Raw genomic sequence first — 18,473 nt, 5'->3', positions numbered from 1 at the left:
TTGACCTTGAATGTAGGTTAATCGTAGTTCAAATTAGTAGAGCTGTATAAACAAACATATTGATAACTAATTAATAGTGAATGTTTTGAATGTGAATGTTTCTTTTGTCAAATTAGTGTTTATTTTTAACTTGATTTTTAATTGCAGATTTATGTGCATAGACACACAGAAGCGCTGTTCCAGTGCTTTGCTGTCTATTATTATTTCTGTATTGTTTGTGAGTAGAAGCTTCTAATGCAGCATCCTAAACATTAAGATGTTCTTCAGAGATCTGCATGATTCAGCTAATGCTTACAGTTAGTTCCAAAGGAGTCTGAAGTTATTGAGTCCCTCTATAAATCACAAAATACATGGAACACAAGAATTGAGTATTTCACTTATAATCAGACAGATCTATGGTTATATTTGAAGTTAATATTTTATCTTAATGCATTCTGCCATTGCATTACTTCTGAAGGATACATGTTCACGGTCTCAGAATTTGGTCAAAATGAGAAATCTTACAAGGTTGCATAATTTTGCTGCTGACTTTTTGGAACATTAGTCAAACTGGGTGATGTGATGATTCAGATCCAGCCTACATATTCTGTCGATGAAATTCTTATTTCACAAAGTAATAAATAACTGTGAAGACTGAAAATGAAAAACCAAACAGAGTTTTTGTCTTTGTCTTGCTTTTTAATTTTACTGCAGAAAATGATCTGGGCTCGTATTCTAAGATTCCTCTCAGAGAGAGAATCCTTAAAAGTGATTCAGGACCAATCTGAGAGTAACTCTGAGCGAGGAAAAGACAAAAACGTCGAGGCTGATCCCGTTGCTAGCTATGACACAGTCTTTTGAAGACTGTGATTGGTTTGTCGTCCAAGAAGGAAATAAAAGAGCGCTTTTAAGAGTATGGTCTATTATAAGCCTTCACTTTGAAATTACAGGCATAATTTTTCCTATTTTACCATACTCTCTCTCACACACATATATATATTCTTTATTTTTTATTTACCATGCTGTCATACTTAACGTATTTTATAGGAAATGAAGAGTGACACAATAAGGTTCTGAAAGTGCTGTAATTGTTTGTGTGGTCACTTTGCTTATAAAAGGTTGTGACAGACCCAAATCACTGCTGCATAGTTGCATTTTTCCAGTTGCCAAATATGTTAATGTAGTGATTACATCCATTTCTGGCGCTGTGGCATTTCAGTGTGGTGTCGGAGATGTTAGCGTGTCTTTAATAAGATCGGTCACAAACATGATCCCTGCATGATCTAATGTGTAGTGTCTTATTAACTCACTGTCATGCATTGTGTGCAACACATTTCTTCTCCCTCTTCATGTTTCGTCCATTTTCTCCACTGCTAAAGAAACTCTTAAGCCTCTTAAAAGTCCTCGTTCGTACTCCTAACAATTTTGGACCTTAAGACCTCTTTTAAGGGTTAAGATGCTTTCTCAATTACTTTTTTCTTTACTATGATCTTTTCTTTAATTTTAAGAGGAAACACCCACATTTCTAAGAATTTTGTTACTTGGAGCAACTCTTAGTACTAAGATTTTTCATGAATACGGGCCCTGGTTTACACAGCTTGCTGTGAGCAAAGAGATAACACACAGAGCAGTTTATAAAGACAACAGTTACAGTTCACGGTAACCATAATCCCTTGGGTCTACAGCCTTCCACCAACCAGTAGGCTCCCTGGAGAGTCGCCCCCGTCATGTCATATCTGATACATATTGCTAACATTCCTAAAATAACATGTAAAGACTGACACGTATGCACACACCTGGCAAAATTCACACTGAGTGGCCCCTTAGAGTTACACAAGAAAACCCATTTACCCTCTTGATCTTATGGATTAAGTCTTACTGATTACTCAGATCTCTTTGATTATTATATATTGTTAAATTCTCCTCTATAGTCTAGGGGTTTCAGAGCAGAAGTAACAAAGTCAAAAGATGTGATTAAATAAATAAGTGAACGTTGAAAATCTCCTTTTCCTCTATCCCAGCTCTTATCACTTTCACCCTTAACACTTCCAATAAAGGTTCACACAAAACCCTCTATTAAACATCATGATACAAAAGAATATCAAATGTCGGAAATATACTAAATTGTTTTATTAAGAGCCTAACATAAACCAAAAAGAACACATATTGAAAATATACAATATCAGAGTAGTTAATCAACTTAAATAACCAAGTCGTCAGGAGAGAGCAAATGCCAAAATAACAAACAAAAGTCTTTCTAAAGGTTATAACAAAATAACTTCCCTAGCAAAAGAAAACAAAATAAAAGACAATAATCTTACTTCTCTCCCTGACTAAAGAAAAACAGGAGAAAAGTTTAGAAGAGGTTAAACCCAAATAAATCAGCACCCAACTGTCTACACGGTTTCCCAAAACTAGACTCACACAGAGTCTCAACAGTAACGTTGTTGTAACCACACTTTAAATTCACAGATCACAGATTGTTCAAGAGCAACTAAACAAACACCATCTCTGGGATAGCGGATGAGGGACTCCTCGCATTTCATAATCTGTCCCTTCTGTCCACTTTGGACCACTTCTGACCAGATTACCCCCCGTGGTGCTGATTAAATCAAGAGGAGGGTAAATGGGCAGATCCCTCTGTCGGTGTCAAAACACAAATGCGAGTGCTAAAGTTATCTATACATCTATACGTCTGTTGCAGTGTTAATTTTGGCAGGCATTTTTTATTTAGTCTTAGTCTTTATCTTGAGACGAAAATCCTTAATAGTCTTAGTCACATTTCAGTCATTTGATTCTTTCATAGTTTTAGTCTAGTTTTAGTCGACGAAAAGTCATTGCATTATTGTCAACTTTTAGTCAAACTGCAGTTACCAACATTTATTTTGGTAGCTATTTTATATGTAGTTTTCAAACAAAAATAGTCATTAATTCTTCTCTCTTTACACCAAATCAATTAAGCTTATGAGAAATTTGAATCAAGGATTTAATTTGGGAAAAACGAATAAATGTTCGTTTTTTTGTTAGAAACAAGAAAATCTGGAGAACCTGCACAAAATGTCACATTTGCTTAGTAATGAATAAATCTAACATGCATTTCTTACTCATTTTACATTTACCAAAGCATGTGCTTTTATCAAAAGCAAAATATTTTACTTAAAATACTTCTGAACATTGTATAACTGTATGGTTTCAGTTATTTCGAATCACAGCTGAAATCATCTACTGTTGGGTTTCTTTAATATGGAATCCATAAATCAATCTTTTAAAACTGTGACAAGGTTTAGCACTTGGATGAAGATGTTTTTCCTTTTCAATTTCTCTTTCTAGAAAAATACTGATTGAGTTACCTCTACATGTGATCAGCTTGAAAGATTTGGTTGCTCTTTATGGTCCATTTGAAATGCTGGCCTGAGTTTGTGGATACAATAATGTTGTAAACCCACAGACAGCATCTGACTATAAAGTTTGAGTTTCCCTTTCACCATTATGTCCTCGACCAAATCACTGAACCCCATGTTGAACGAGGACGACTGTTCTTGAGTACTGTAAATCACTTCAGTCTGAAGTCTTCAGATCAGGTTAAAAAAAGGTTAATAATTACACATGAAGGCAAAAAATGGTAGAAAACGTTTAACACTGATGCAGAATCTCATATAAACAAAGTAAACAGGTACATGCACTATTAACAATAGTGTAGTGATGTCTTCTGTCAACGTGCTGAATTTGTGTGGAAAATTTGAAACTGATGCAAATTATGCATGAGCACATCTTTTAAATCTGCTGAACAACCAAGAGCTACCACACTTTATGGCAGATTCCCTCTTGTAAACAGTCCCACATAACAATCTAAATCCTACATCCTTGTGTGTTTTTTCATATACAGACCAGAATTTCTGGTTGTGTGCATGTTTAAGTAAAAACAAAGAGCACAATCAAAGTCATATCAGCTAAGTCTTTATTTGTGCAATTCAAGAGGAAAAATCCATAAACAACACTCCTTCAGAGGAACAACTCAACAGGTGTAATTATGAATTAAATTAAATAAAATACAGAAAATCTGAACAACTGCTGTTTTGATCACCAAGGCTCTGGTTTACTAAAAGCTTGCATGCATAAAATACATGCATTAAATTGAGTGCCTTTATCAATCCTAAAAGTCATGTCAGAACTGGTGTTTGAAATAATTTCCTTTTGGATATTAATGTGGCTTCTTATCACAGAATGAGGCAGAAATTATATAGTATTCTTTACAGTGGTCGATTGGAATTGCATTAAAAAAAATTAGCATTGCATTATAAATAAATTTTCCTTATATAAAATACCAGAGATGGCTGGAACTCAGATAAACATATATAACGTTTATTTTCTTTACATTTTATCCGTCAAAGCAATTCTTTCTGCATTTTATTCAGCTATAGCCATAGCTGCATGACTTTGTGCATGTAAGTAAGGGATTTCCTAGAAAGGAATCTTTTATCCAAATGATGAACACAACAAGCGAATGATCATAAAGAAGCAAATAACGCAATAATACAACGTTTCAGACATTGTTTAAAGTTTAGAATAGTACAAGCCAGAACAGGGAGGGATAAAGGGAAAGTGAAAGCATGTTTATTTATTTTTTTATTAAGATGCAGTTAAGTGCTTAAATGAACAACTATTAGCTGACTAGAAAAATATTTATTTGGTGGCAGCCCTAATGTATATAATATATTACTGTACAGTGCGTCATCATTTTATCTTCCGTCTCTTTGTCCTGATTCTGGATCTTGTATTTTAACAATAGTATGTTGAACATAATGGAAGCAGTTCTGTGGCCATCTCTCAATAGCATCCACTGACATTTGCATCTTTTCAGCCTGAGAGAGCTCTGAAAATATGGCATTAAAATGTTCACATCAGTACAGAAGCAAGTGTACATTTTAGATGCAACAATTTGAGAAACATGTTTTCTCTGTGGAACACACTTGATTGATTCTGTGTAAATCAGGTGTATCTACTGCAGTTGAATGACTCACCAAGTGATGTTTTAATGTCCTGCAAACTTTCCTGAACACCATCTATGATACTTTCCCATCGGCTGAACTCTCTCTCCAGAAGAGTTTTCATCAGCTCAGGAACTGAAATAGATTTGAGCATGTCAATGTTCACACCACAGGAATCTTTCTTTGTACAGCATCTGATAATTTAATGATTTTGATTTGAACCCATTGAACAATCATACGAGTGTACAACTACTGACCTTTTATAATAGGCCTACATTTACTACAATAAATTGGCAGTTTTCTGCTATAAGACTGTACTCTCAACTCAACATTTTGTTTAATACTTTTTGTTTACGTTAATTTTGCAGAATTCCACAAATATTCCCCCAAATCAGCAAAGAAAACACAAAATGCAGATTAATTTTAGGTCTGTTTCCAGTAGGTTTTTTTTGTGGAAAAGATAATATCCAGCCAAATTAGAACTTCATGAAAAGATTTTGTACAAAACAAACATAGATTTAAATATATATATATAAACACTTACTGTTGTCCTGTTGAGGTGGACTGATCACCTCTTTTAGGCAATCAGGAGAATTGTTTGAAACTACAAATAAAACAGGTTTGAATATGCCAAATCAGAGAAATATCTTAGGAAATGAAACTTGACAACACAAAGGTGGGTCGGTGAAACTTACAGTCAATAGGATTGTCTGCACTCTGAGATTCTTCCATTGTCTTGTGTAAGTTTTCTATCTTCCTTCTGATCTCTTCAGCTTTCCTCTTAAACCCCTCGTCCAGAAAGTGGCATACATCCTTCAGTCTGATCTCCATATTCAGATCCTCCTGTTTGTTAGTTTTCTGACAGCTTTTTTTTCATCAAAGTTTTTCTGTGTTTTGAGATAAAATGAACTGTTTTCTGCCACCATCTCATCAATCTTCAGCAGCAGCTCTGTGACTTGAACTCGGTTCTTCTTGTCTGTGTTGTCAAAAACATGATATCTGTTCCTGCATTTCTCAATCAGCCACTGAAGAGCTTCACCTTCAGCCTCAATGTGCTGCTGGATTGAAATGTCTTTAAATCTGTCGCCCCATGTGAACAAAAGTATGGTGTGTTTCCAGACGTCTTAGACATATTTTGCTCAATGATTCTCTTTTGTTCTTCCTGAAATGATGTATCTGCTGGAATGACGAGCAGCATGGCATGAGGGAACTTCTTGCACTCTGAAACACTTTCTAGAATTGCAGATCTAATGAAATCTGGGTTGAGTTCAGATGCAAAGTACTTCCACCAGCCAGGAGTGTCCAAGACAGTAATCTTCCTTCCGTCTACATCTCCAAACCCTCTCTTACTCTCTCTGGTTCTTCCTCCTGTGACAAATTCATCCCGGTTCAAGATGATGTTTCCAGGTGAACTCTTTCCACCAAGAACCCATCCCAACAAAATAACTCTGATCTCGTCAAGATGACGAACATAGGCTGAAATAAAAGGACAGTTGAGATACAAAACTAAGAAGATGTTCATGTCCATGTTTACACCTGGTATTGACATCAGCCTTGGGTAACACAATCAGAAGTGATCATATTTTAAAGATCCAATTCACTGAACTGACCGAAGTTTTCAAATGACATTGAAAATCCACATCATCAGCAGCAGCATTGCGACACGATCAGATCACGGATGATCTATAGCTTTAGCAAAGCAGCATGTAATGCCACTCTATGAGGAGTATCTCAAGATCTACGAGTCTTGCTCTAAAAAAAATTATAAATATATGTGATCTAGGATGGCCTTCCCCTAGCTATGGGTCTGAAATTAACGGAGGCTTGGGACAAAAATGACACCAAATTAGACAAAAATGCACCTGCACTATTAAACAAAATCTATTATGGGTGTTGCGAATTAATTGAAAATGAAATGAAAAGTGTCGATTGCAGCATTAAATTTAGGTCTGCTCATATTGCATCATATTTCTTTTTAGGCCCTATGTGTTTTTACAATGTTGCATTATAACCAATCGCACAGGATTGTTTTGAATGCAATAGCCAATCAGAGGCGTTCTGACTAATCATCGCTGAAACTCCCAAGTTTTGTTGAGTGTGCATGCTGTACTCATATCGAGAATTCTCATCATAAACAACAAAGTTATGATAAATGTTTATTTCACAGTGTAGCCAGCTTCAGTGATTATAACGGGAGTTATTTTGAGAGTGCTTAAACACACCTTAGACTGAACTCTGATAATGTTCTTTCAAAATGTTCTTAGCTCGCTTTCTGTAGCTATATAACTTACATACTGTTTGAATAACAGTGGAAATGAAAGTGCCATAATTCATGTTAAATACAAAGTCAGTCTTATTAAGAATATTTTAGGACAAAACACCCATACAATAAGTAAAAAGACGGGTTTTATTCTTAGTTAATAAATTACAATAACATACTTTTAGTAGATAATGCTGTTTTTTTGCTGTCGAAATTTACGTCCCTATTTTTTATCTCAAATTGTAAAATGCTTTTTAAATTAGGCACTGAGGTCCATGCTATTTCAATTTTAAAATGTCCGTCCTTGCCACTGTTTTCGATGACATTGCGGCTGGAACAACATAAAAACAATGGCAATCCTACAATGACAATCTCTGATGTGCTTTATTAAATGCTTAAAGTGTTTAAAGTTATAATTTTAAAATGTTTAAAGTTATCTTTGTAAAATTTTTAAAGTTATAATTTTAATTGTTCAATTATCATTTTGCACGATCTTTAGCCAAAATGAATTAAAGGAAACTTTAACATTAAAATAGTGCTGTCAAAGTTAATAATGCGTTAACGCAAATTAATTTTAACGGCACTAATTATATTAATTAATTTGACCCATGGCAAAGCCTATAGTTGGAGAAATGGAGATGCACAGTGTTACCAACTTAGCGATTTTGTAGACCCCTTTAGCGACTTTTTTCCCCCCTCTTCAAAAAAGCACCTAGCTACAAATCTTTACTGTTTGCCAAAATCTTATTTAGTTACTGAGACTCGCTGGTACAGCCGCGCGAGCGAGAATTCTTGCCTCTCAGCTCGCGAAGGAGAGGAGCAGTGCTTTCAGTTAAACACAATATTTTGTTGCATCTCTAATTTTACATGCAAGTATAGCCAAAATCACAGCACAGCTATTGTCTTTATCTTATGTGTATTTGATTTCATCAGACGACGGCTTGATTATCAGGATTTTTGTGCAGATTAACATCTTGGAAGGGAGAGGTTACGTAGGCTTAATGGGTCGCGTTTCAATCACTATTTCATATTCAAACAACAGAAACAGTAAAATATATAAACAAAAACAGTTTTATTGAGAATTTACCTGCATCAAAATACAGTATGTGGGCACAGAGAGACAAACAAATGTAGTTGCCCTATCCTGCAAAAATGTAAACAGGCTTGTGTAAGTAAATTGCAAAATGCAAAGAAAGAGAAGTAATGGGAACCTGGCATTTCTTTTTTCATGTGTCCGACAGACATGAACAAGTTATCTGAAAAACATCTGACTTTTGAAACATGTCTAGTCTTCATTTTCTATGTTGACTATGGTTTCAATAATTATAAACATACATTTGCATAAAGCATCCATATTTGTCCATGCCCATGTTGATTAGAGCATTAAAAACTAATTCAATGTACATTTAGAACAAATAAAAATGTGCGATTCAGTTGCGATTAATCGCGAGTACAGGCTGAGCCATCAATGTCATCTGTGGCCTGGGTGTCGTCCCGTACAGTTGCTACCTGGAGTCCATGTAATATGGATCGTCCAAGTGAAGGATGGACTTGAACAATGTTGGTCAAGTGAACCCATAAGACTGTTAAGCTAGCCAGAGGCGGTGAACTAAGCAGAAAGGACTCTGGCCTGCAAGGCAGGGATGTCCATGTTGTAAAACCTTACAAATGTAGACGGCGAGTTCTTGACCAGCGGGCCGCCTCACAAATTTCCGAAATGGACACCCCGCTGGACCATGCCCAGGAGGAGGCAATGCCTCTGGTGGAATGGGCTCTGACTCCAATGGGGCACTGTAAGCCCAATGAGGAGTATGCTAGGGAGATAGCATCCACTAACCACCTGGAAATCCTTTGCTTCGTAACTGGGCGACCTTTAGCGCGGTTACCTAAGCTGACAAAAAGCTATTCTGATCTCCTGTATGAGGCAGAATGCTCTATGTATACCCTCCGGGCCTTGACAGGGCAGAGCAGGGACAATTCCCGGTCACCTGTCGAAGGGGAAAGCGCGGAAAGCGCTATGACCTGGGCTCTGAACGGAGTGGAGAGCACCTTAGGTACATAACCCAGCCTTGGTTTCAGGACAACCTTGGAGTCGTTAGGCCCAAATTCCAGGCAAGCAGGGTTGATGGAAAGGGCCTGTAGGTCTGACCGAAGGTCAGTTTGCCCTCGCACAGTGCTCCCCAACCCTTGTTGGAAGCGTCTGTGGTGACAACCCTCCTTCTGTGCGCCGTGTCTAAGATCACACCCTGCTTCAGCCTGGTTCATCTGCTGTCGATAACTGTCCCCAGGAACGACATTCGTTGGCTGGGTGACAGTACGCTCTTGGCAAAGTTGACCCTGAGCCCCAGGCAATCTAAGTGGCTGAGGAGGAGGGTCTTGTGCGATGTTGAAATTGTGTCTGACTGGGCCAGAATGAGCCAGTCGTCGAGGTAGTTGAGGATGCGAATACCCATCTGTCGCAGAGGGGAAAGAGCCGTATCCATGCATTGCGTAAAAGTGCGGGGAGCCAAGGACAGCCAAAACGGTAGGACCTTGTATTGATATGCCACCCCTTCGAATGCGAATCTCAAAAATCTTCTGTGATGGGGGGCTACCTGAATGTGAATGTACGCATCTTTCAGATCCAGTAACATGAACCAGTCCCCTGGGCATATCTGCAAGAGGATCTGTTTCAAAGTGATCATCCTGAGCGACCTTTTTACCAGGGCGTGATTCAGGAGTCTAAGATCTAGAATAGGTTGCAGGCCACCGTCTTTTTTGGGGACGAGGAAGTAGCGGCTGTAGAAGGCTGACTCTGGGCTGGAGGAACGATTTCTATGGCTCCCTTTACCAGCAGATTCATCACCTCTGCGGAAGCGTGGTGGTCTTCGAACGAATTGGAGTGAATAACCTTGTCTTATCGTAGCCATTACCCACTCTGACACACCGGGGAGGACTTCTGAGGCGCCGGATCCAAGGCAATCTTGGGCCAGGGTTCTTGGCGCTTCGGGAAGGGGTAGCGTCTTGCCGAGTGGGAACGCCCTCTATCTGCCGATCCTTAGGAGGTCAGGGTTCGGGAGTGGCTGGCATCGGCTTGGCAGGCTGCTGAGTCGACGCAGGCTTGGGGCGACTAGAAGCAGCAGAAGAACTGGAGTGTTTCGGTAGGAGGTGTCGCATCGCTTGAGACGACTTCTGTGTCTCCGTGAACCGCTCCGCAAAGCCCTCCACAGCTGGCCCGAACAGGCTGTTCTCTAAAACAGCTATTAAACAGCTCTTTGACTTGAGTTCAGTCGTGATGGTTTGAATTATTAAAAATTAGATATTTATTTTCACATTTTTCAATAAACCACTTGAGCGCCGACCTCTCTTCCCGAATACGCTGCTCTATGTCTTCTTGTTTAATTAAATCTCCTCTTGTGAAGATGATGAGGGTGTGAGTCCAGACACTGGAACCCAGCAGCTCCACACACTCCTCCAGAAACCTCCCATCAGGGTCAATGAATGCAGAATCGGCCCGAATCACGATCAGAACCGCGTGAGGTCCAGGTGAAATCAGGGAAATCCTGCGAACCAGCTGCTGTTTGGAGATGTTGGATAAATCATGCAGATTGAAGGTTTTCCACCAGCCAGGAGTTTCAACCAGACTGACTCTCCTGCCATCAATAAATCCCTCTCTCTTCACATGCTCTTCTCCTTCAGCTTCTGTTTCACTGGTATCCAGTATAGTGTTAATCACCGAAGTTTTTCCAAAGTGATGCCTTCCTATAAGAACTGCTCTCAACTCTGAGACAAAATGAGAAAATCGAATTTAAATAAATAAATAAATAAAATTAAGAGCTGTACATTTACCAGAAATATACTTATTATACAAACATACTCACCCGTTTGATTATTTTCTTTATTTTTTTTATGTTTGGACATTTTCCCATCAACGTGTCCAGATACATGAAAGAATATAAAAAAGAATATTTAAAACGGATATACGGAATATATAAAAAAATATCTCTGTGTGGTTCATTGGCAAACAATAAATCTTCCTCAGAAGAGACAAAAACAGCAACTCATTTTCTGGCTTACATTATAATTACATCAGTAAGCTTTTTGTGAAATATGGAGTAACTCATTAATCTGTTATTTGAACTCTTCATATTTAAGGAGAGAACAAACAAAAATCTCTTGATTTGAAATGAAAACCCGAAATGAATAATTTGTATTTTTGTAGGTATTATTTGTAACCTAATATTGTACCTGCTAATATATCAGGTTTTTATTTTCTTTATTTATGTATTATTTGGTTAGGTGCCATTAAAAATAAAAATAAAACAGACATTCTTTCTTTTGCACAGCTCAGATCAAATCTCCTTAAGCGCTGGTTTCTGCTGTTTAATGATTTTATAATGAATATAAATATAAAAATGAAAAGGTGTGATTAGAGAAAATGACAGCATATTTAAATATGATTATGGAGTGAAGGCGCCCCCCGTTGGTCACATAAGAAAAATAAAAAATCACAAACTATTGTTCTTTTCAGCGAGCTATAGTCAGCTATTTACAAGTTAATGGTCATTTTTATGTAATTTATAATTTGTGACCTTTTTATGTGCTCATTCAGCGACTGATAAGACGCTGCAATAATATATTTTGTAGACTATGTTCATTTATTTCCCACTGATGTTATTTATTTAGTGTTTTAATCATAATCTACACTGAGTGCAATTCTCAAACTGAGCATTTTTGCGCTTAAAAGAATGAAAAAGTGAAAGTCTTCAGTGAATTCGCAGATAATGCGGTCCCCGTACTGAGCGGGGGCGGAGCAAGCATCTGTCAATCATCTGACGCTATCGCATAAGCACCGCCCACTTCAACGCTCCGCTCGCTTAGCCACGCCCCCACTATGTAACGTTTTCCGGTGTCGATGTTTGGCTGGTGCAATTTCCATTATTTTGAGCATTTCTAGCGTGTTTATTTCCCGACAGCAGACGCGACACCGCTCATCTTTATAATGGATGTGTAGCGTGTAATCAGGGAGTTCTGGCGTGTTCTCTAAACGGGAAGTTTGAGTGGTTTCGTCGTCTGTTTATGTGTTGGGCTTCTGGAAACGTGTTTTGCGTGAGCAATGTTAAACGCTACACAGACCCGCGGACTGCTGGTTTTACTCCTGAGTTTATTCTGCGCTCATTTCAGCCGGGGATGGTTTCAAAACAACGGCAAGAGCAAAAGCCCAGAGAAGCAGACTCCGGACAGCCAGGACCAAAGCTGCTTGTGTCATGTAAGTTTATTTGATGCTATGACTAAAACACACACATGATTAATATTAATATGTTTGTTTTTGACACAGTTGTCATAGTATTTCTGGCATGTTCTACTGTCGCGCGCATGTGACGTCATCACGTCCGCAGTTGCGGTTTTCTGCGCCGTTTAGTGTTTTTCTGTCGAAATTCTGCATGTTTATGTTGCTAAATCGCTGTGTGGCTGTCAGTGATCCTGTTGAGAAAAAATATTTTGATATGTATCCGAACAATTTTAAGCTCAGATGTGTGTTTTACGTTTATTTAATTACTCATTTGTTACACATTTTATACATTTGTTTTTATTATAGGCATTGTAGTCAAATTTAAAATAATTTGACTCAATTAAGCATATATTATATAATTAAAAAGGTTAAGTTTACTTAATTGAAACGAATAATAAAGGAAAGAAAGTATAGATTATATATGAACAGAAATTTAAAATACGCAGGAAAGAGAGCCGTCTGTTATTCAGCGTGGTGTTGTCCGCTTGATGCGCTGTCGTCAACGGGATTATGGGTTTTGTAGTCTTTAATCCCTCCCTCCACCGTTCGCTACAGCGCTAAACGCGCCAGTGAAGAACTACAGCGCGTCGCGTGTGACGTGTCTTTGTTTGGAGGCGGAGCGACGCGGCTGTATTTCCACGCGGTGGTTGGTAAAGTTTGACAGCTCATCTCAAGCGGTTTGTGATCCAGTCCTGCATCAGGGATGACCGCTGCTAGAACCCGCATGAAGCCGCAGGACGCGCTCAACACTTTAACTTAAAACAGCTGGTGCGTCTGTAAAGGCATGTATGGAAACAGATGCAGTTTTTGGGAGGCGTCCCTGTTTGCTTTGGGACTTTTTGGACTTTTACATTCAAAGCAGGTCAGAAGTCGTGTGTGTGCGATTTATAACTACCAAATTAATTAGTTTTATTTTTTAAATATATATTCTTATTTGATAAATTATTATAATTCTTCTTTCTTTTTTTTTTCTTTTTTAATGTTACATATATAAATAATTTAACATATATATATATATTTTTAATTATTATTATTGTTATTATTATTATTATTATTTGCTGCTTGGCCTGATCTGTATTTAAAAAATAAATTAACATATTTTAACAAATAAATAAATGATAAATAAATTAACATATTTTTGTTTTTAAGATTTAAGTTATTTAAAAGCTATTTATTATCTCAATTTATTTATTTAGCGGCTTGGTTTTGTCTGTATTTAAGGTTATTTTTTTATTGAATTTATTAATTTATTATTTGTGTTGCTACTTATTTTTTGAAAGTTTTTTAAAGAATTTTTTAAGTTATTTATTATTTAATTTAATTAAGGTAGGCTTTACAGCCTTGTACTGATCTGATCAGTTTTAATCATTAATTTGAGGTCAGTTTCAAACACAAAGCAACATGCATTTGCATATATTTCACATGAGAAACTAAACAGATGGAAAATGGTGATATAGTCTATTTTGGGGCTTTTTTTTATTGTGATATAACTGTTATTATTATTCCTGTTAATTAGATATCTGATCTGTTTTCTGCAGTTAACAGGTGTCTTGGACGACTGTTTCTGTGACATCGAGAGCATTGACGTCTTCAACAACTTCAAGATTTATCCTTACATTCGCAAGCTCACAGAGAGAGACTTCTTCCGATACTACAAGGTGAATTTATGTCTTAAAGATTTACGCTTGCTATGGAAACCTCACAGATTTCCTGTGAATCGTGACCTGAAATCTTTGTAGAAAGCAGTGTTAACTACAGATGAATTACTGCATCTTTACCTGGTCTTACGGTCTGGATGAATGAATATGAGGGGCTTGTATTTGTAGTCATGAACGTGGACGACGTGGCATAATGTCGAAGCTGACTGATTTCTCAATTGAAGCCTTGGATATCCAGCCAGCTGTTTAGATATGATGTTAAATGTTTGATTACTTGCTAATAAAGATTTATGCACTAAAACTTTCAGTTCAGTCAAAAAAGTAAACAAAGCAAAATACCATTTACTCTTTTTCTGTCCTTTTAATATTGTTGCTGTTATTATTATCTATTAATATTTATTTATTTTGCCATTTTACTCGATGCTAAAAATAATACTAAAATAATGTTTATTATTTATATTATATTATAAATATATTAATATATTTATTTTTGTTTTATATGATTTATTATAACAGAATTTATTAATAAAATATATTTATTTTGGTCATGATATTTTATGTATACTTTTTTAAAGCCATTTTACTGAATGCTAAGAATAATACTAAATAAATAATATGTATTCCGTATTGTATTTTATATTATTAATATATTATATTAAAAATATTTTTGTATGTTTTAATTTTTAATTTTAATTAATCTGTATACTTATTCATTTAAATAATCTAAAATTTAAATGATATTATAGTAATATTTATTAAAACAAATAAAAAATATATAAGTTTTATTATATATTTAAATTTATATTATATTAATATTAATATATAAATATTAAAATTTTGTATTATGTATATGCTATATTTTTCATATTCTCATAAGTTTACTGTTGTCATATCCAGCTAAGAAGTATTTTGAGCACAGAAACTCAATGTATTTTTTCTCTTCAGGTGAATCTGAAGCGTCCGTGTCCATTCTGGCCTAATGATGACCACTGCTCGATTAAAGACTGTCACGTAGAGCCGTGCCCAGAGGTCAGAGTTCAACACATTTGGCTAATTTGTTTTAATTTGACTATCCAAAAAAGAGACGTTAGTGAGGTTGAATCTAGTTTTGAAACCTTCATTCTGTTTCATGCAATTCTATTTACTCCAACTGTTATTGATCAAAAAGAGATGTAGTTTTTTGTCGTACAATTAGGATTTACTGTATTTACTTTTTCTTCCAGAGTAAAGTTCCTGTAGGAATTAAATCTGGCAACTATAACAAGGTAAGAGACTGATACGTGTTTGCGTTTGGTTTGATCAGTGTGTGTTATGTCACCAGTAAGGTTTAGCGGTGTTAGTTCAGCTGTGTGAAGCGCCAGCGTTAGGTGTTTGTTTGTTTAATGTTTGTGTAATAGAGCGAGTAAGGTTGAGTCAGCACTCAGAGAGTCTGTCCTAACACGTCTGATAGCAGGTGAACAGGTTATTTTTAGTGAGCGGTGAGCGTTCACACTTCACAGAGTAGATAGACGACCTCAGATACATCTGGAGAGGAAACACACGGCACTGTATGAACATGAAAAACCTGTTTGCAGTCATGTATGTAAACACAAAGATCATTCAGACTCTGAGTTCATCTGATATACAGTCGTGGTCAGAATTATTGGCACCCTTGGTAAATATGATCAGATAAGGCTCTGAAAATAAACCTGCATTATTAATCCTTTTGATCTTTTATTTTAAAAAATCACAAAAATCTAACCTTTCATTGAACTAAAACAATTGAAAATGGGGGAAAATATAATTATGAAATAAATGTTTTTCTCAAATACAGGTTGGGCACAATTATTGGCACCCCTAGAAATTCTTATGAGTAAAATATCTCTGAAGTATATTCCCATTCATATTTACAATTTTGAGCACTCCAGGGTGATTATGAACATGAAATTATCCAGCCATGGCTTCCTGTTTCACAGAAATATAAATAGGTGGGAAAACAAAGCCCAAATTCCCATAATCATCCATCACAATGAGAAAAACCAAAGAATATATTTCTGATGTGCAGCAAAAGATAATTGAGCTTCACAAATTAGTGAAGTGGCTTTAAGAAAAGAGCTAGAGCAGTGAAAATCCCCATTTCCACCATCAGGGCAATAATGAAGCATTTCCAATCAACATAAAATGTTACGAAACTGCCTGGAAGAAGACGTGTGTCTATATCGTCCTAATGCACGGTGAGGAGGAGAGTTTGAGTGGCTAAAGACTCTCCAAGGACCACAGCTGGAGAATTGCAGAAAATAGTTGAGTCTCGGGGTCAGAAAACCTTAAAAAAACAGCACCTACATCACCACATGTTGTTTGGGAGGGTTTCAAGAAAAATTCTCCTAGCTCATCCAAAAACAAACTCCAGCATATAAAGTTATCAGACACGACTGGAACTTCAAATGGGACTGGCTTCTATGGTCAGATGAAACTATAAAATGAGCTTTTTAGCAGCAAACACTCAAGATGGGTTTGGTGAACACAGGGATAAAAAGTACCCCATGTGTACAATGAAATATACTGCTGTATTTGTGATGTTGTGGGCCTATATTTCTGCTGGAGGTCCTGGACATCTTGTTTAGACACATGGCCTCATGGATTCTATCAAATACCAACAGATAAAAAATCAATAAGTGACTGACTCTGTTAGAAATCTTATAATGGTCCATGTTTGGATCTTCCAACCGTACAATAATCCAAACACAAACCTCAAAAACAACACAAAAATGGGTCTCTGAGCACAAAACCAAGCTTCTGCTGGCCATTCAGTCCTCTGACCTGAACCCTGTAGAAAATGAGTGAGATGAACTGAAGAGAAGAAGCTGTGAGTCTGAAGGATCTGGAGTGATTCTGGATGAAGGAATGGTCTCTGATCTCTTGTCAGGTGTTCTCTAACCTCATCAGGCATTATAGGAGAAAACTCAGAGCTGTTAAACTGGCAAATGGAGGTTTCAAAAAGTATTGAATAAAAGGGTGCCATTAATTGTGTGGCCAATGTGTATTAGAGAAAAACATTTATTTCATATTGATATTTCCCCCCATTTTAAATTCTTTTTTATCCAATGAAAGGTTAGATTTTTGTGAATTCTTTAAATAAAAGTTCAAAAGTTTTAACAATGCAGATTAATTTTCACAGCCTTATTTGATCATATTTACCAAGGGTGCCGATAATTCTGACCACGACTGTACCTGGATTTTATAAGTCAGAAAGGGTTGTTAATAAATGAATTTCACGTGGTTTTCATCTCGTTTAATCTGCTGAATTTTTATTCCTTGAAAACATTCAATTTTAATATAGTTTCCTCTAAAGAAAGTAAACATTTGCAATAAACATATTTAGTCATTTCTAATAGTGTTTTTTAAATATCTGATATGTTTTGATTTACATATCAATTAGTGTTGTCAGTATATTTATTTAATGTTTGTTTTTTTCTTATTTTTCTTTAATAATAGGTCTAATAAAAATAAGGCCTACATTAATTAGAAATGCCAAATACTCTTAATATTGCCAATAATGGATGTTTTTGACAATATCTCTGGCTATCGTCGATACGAGATCATCTCTGTTGACGCACCCCAGCAAGGGGAGGTTATCGCGGGGCAGACAGCACTTTTCCTGTTACGTCATTTGGCACTGAGAACATTATATTTCACACACTTTAAGCTCTTTTATTTTCCAAACGTAATTGGTTTGGTTTGTAATGTTTACCGAACCGAAAGCCTCGTACCGAAGGGTTCAATACGAATACGTGTACAGTTACACCCATAATATATATATATATAATATACATTTAGCATTTTATATTTTACACACACACAAAAAAATATATATATATTAGTTTATTTGCAAAAACAGATTTTATCATGTTTTTATTGTGTTAGTTAGCTGTTTTTTTTTTGTTTTTTTTTGTTTTTACCTAATCAAATAAATAACCCAACTGCAATTTGATTGAGATTAATTGAAATGCACAATAAAAAAACATGATTTTTAAAGAAAATTGTTAAAAACTAAGTTATCTGTTTTTGCAAATGAACTCTTCATATTTACAAATATACATTACTTTTGGCCCACGGCCCACAATCAGTTAATATTTGTCTCTTATTAAAAAGGTTGACATTTGATCCGGTGCACTCAGTTTTCCTCTGAAGCAAACACAGTAATACTTGTGTACATTACACACATTTAATCTGTCTGCAGTATGTTGATCGGTGTTGTCTTGTTCTCTGCTAGTTCTCTCAGGCGGCCAGCAGCATCAGTGATATGAGAGAGTGTGAGCAGGTTCATGAACTGGGCG

General features: G+C 36.3%; 1 protein-coding gene across 1 annotated transcript in view; it reads left to right on the top strand.

Annotated features, from left to right (window-relative positions):
* Positions 1 to 12,081: 12,081 nt before the first annotated feature.
* Positions 12,082 to 18,473, top strand: part of LOC306855445 (ERO1-like protein beta) — a 17,348-nt gene continuing 10,956 nt past the window's right edge. The window contains exons 1-5 of the mRNA XM_079394183.1: positions 12,082 to 12,475; positions 14,038 to 14,157; positions 15,103 to 15,186; positions 15,381 to 15,422; positions 18,410 to 18,473. The exon at positions 18,410 to 18,473 is cut by the window's right edge and continues 19 nt beyond it. Coding sequence (XP_079250309.1) covers positions 12,323 to 12,475; positions 14,038 to 14,157; positions 15,103 to 15,186; positions 15,381 to 15,422; positions 18,410 to 18,473 — 463 coding nt within the window. The 5' untranslated portion in view covers positions 12,082 to 12,322. The remainder of the gene's footprint in view (positions 12,476 to 14,037; positions 14,158 to 15,102; positions 15,187 to 15,380; positions 15,423 to 18,409) is intronic.

This window comes from Barbus barbus, assembly GCF_936440315.1.
Source record: "Barbus barbus genome assembly, chromosome: 35".
Lineage (NCBI taxonomy): Eukaryota > Metazoa > Chordata > Actinopteri > Cypriniformes > Cyprinidae > Barbus > Barbus barbus.
Note: the sequence above shows the minus strand (reverse complement) of the source record. Positions and strands in the feature narration are given on the sequence as shown.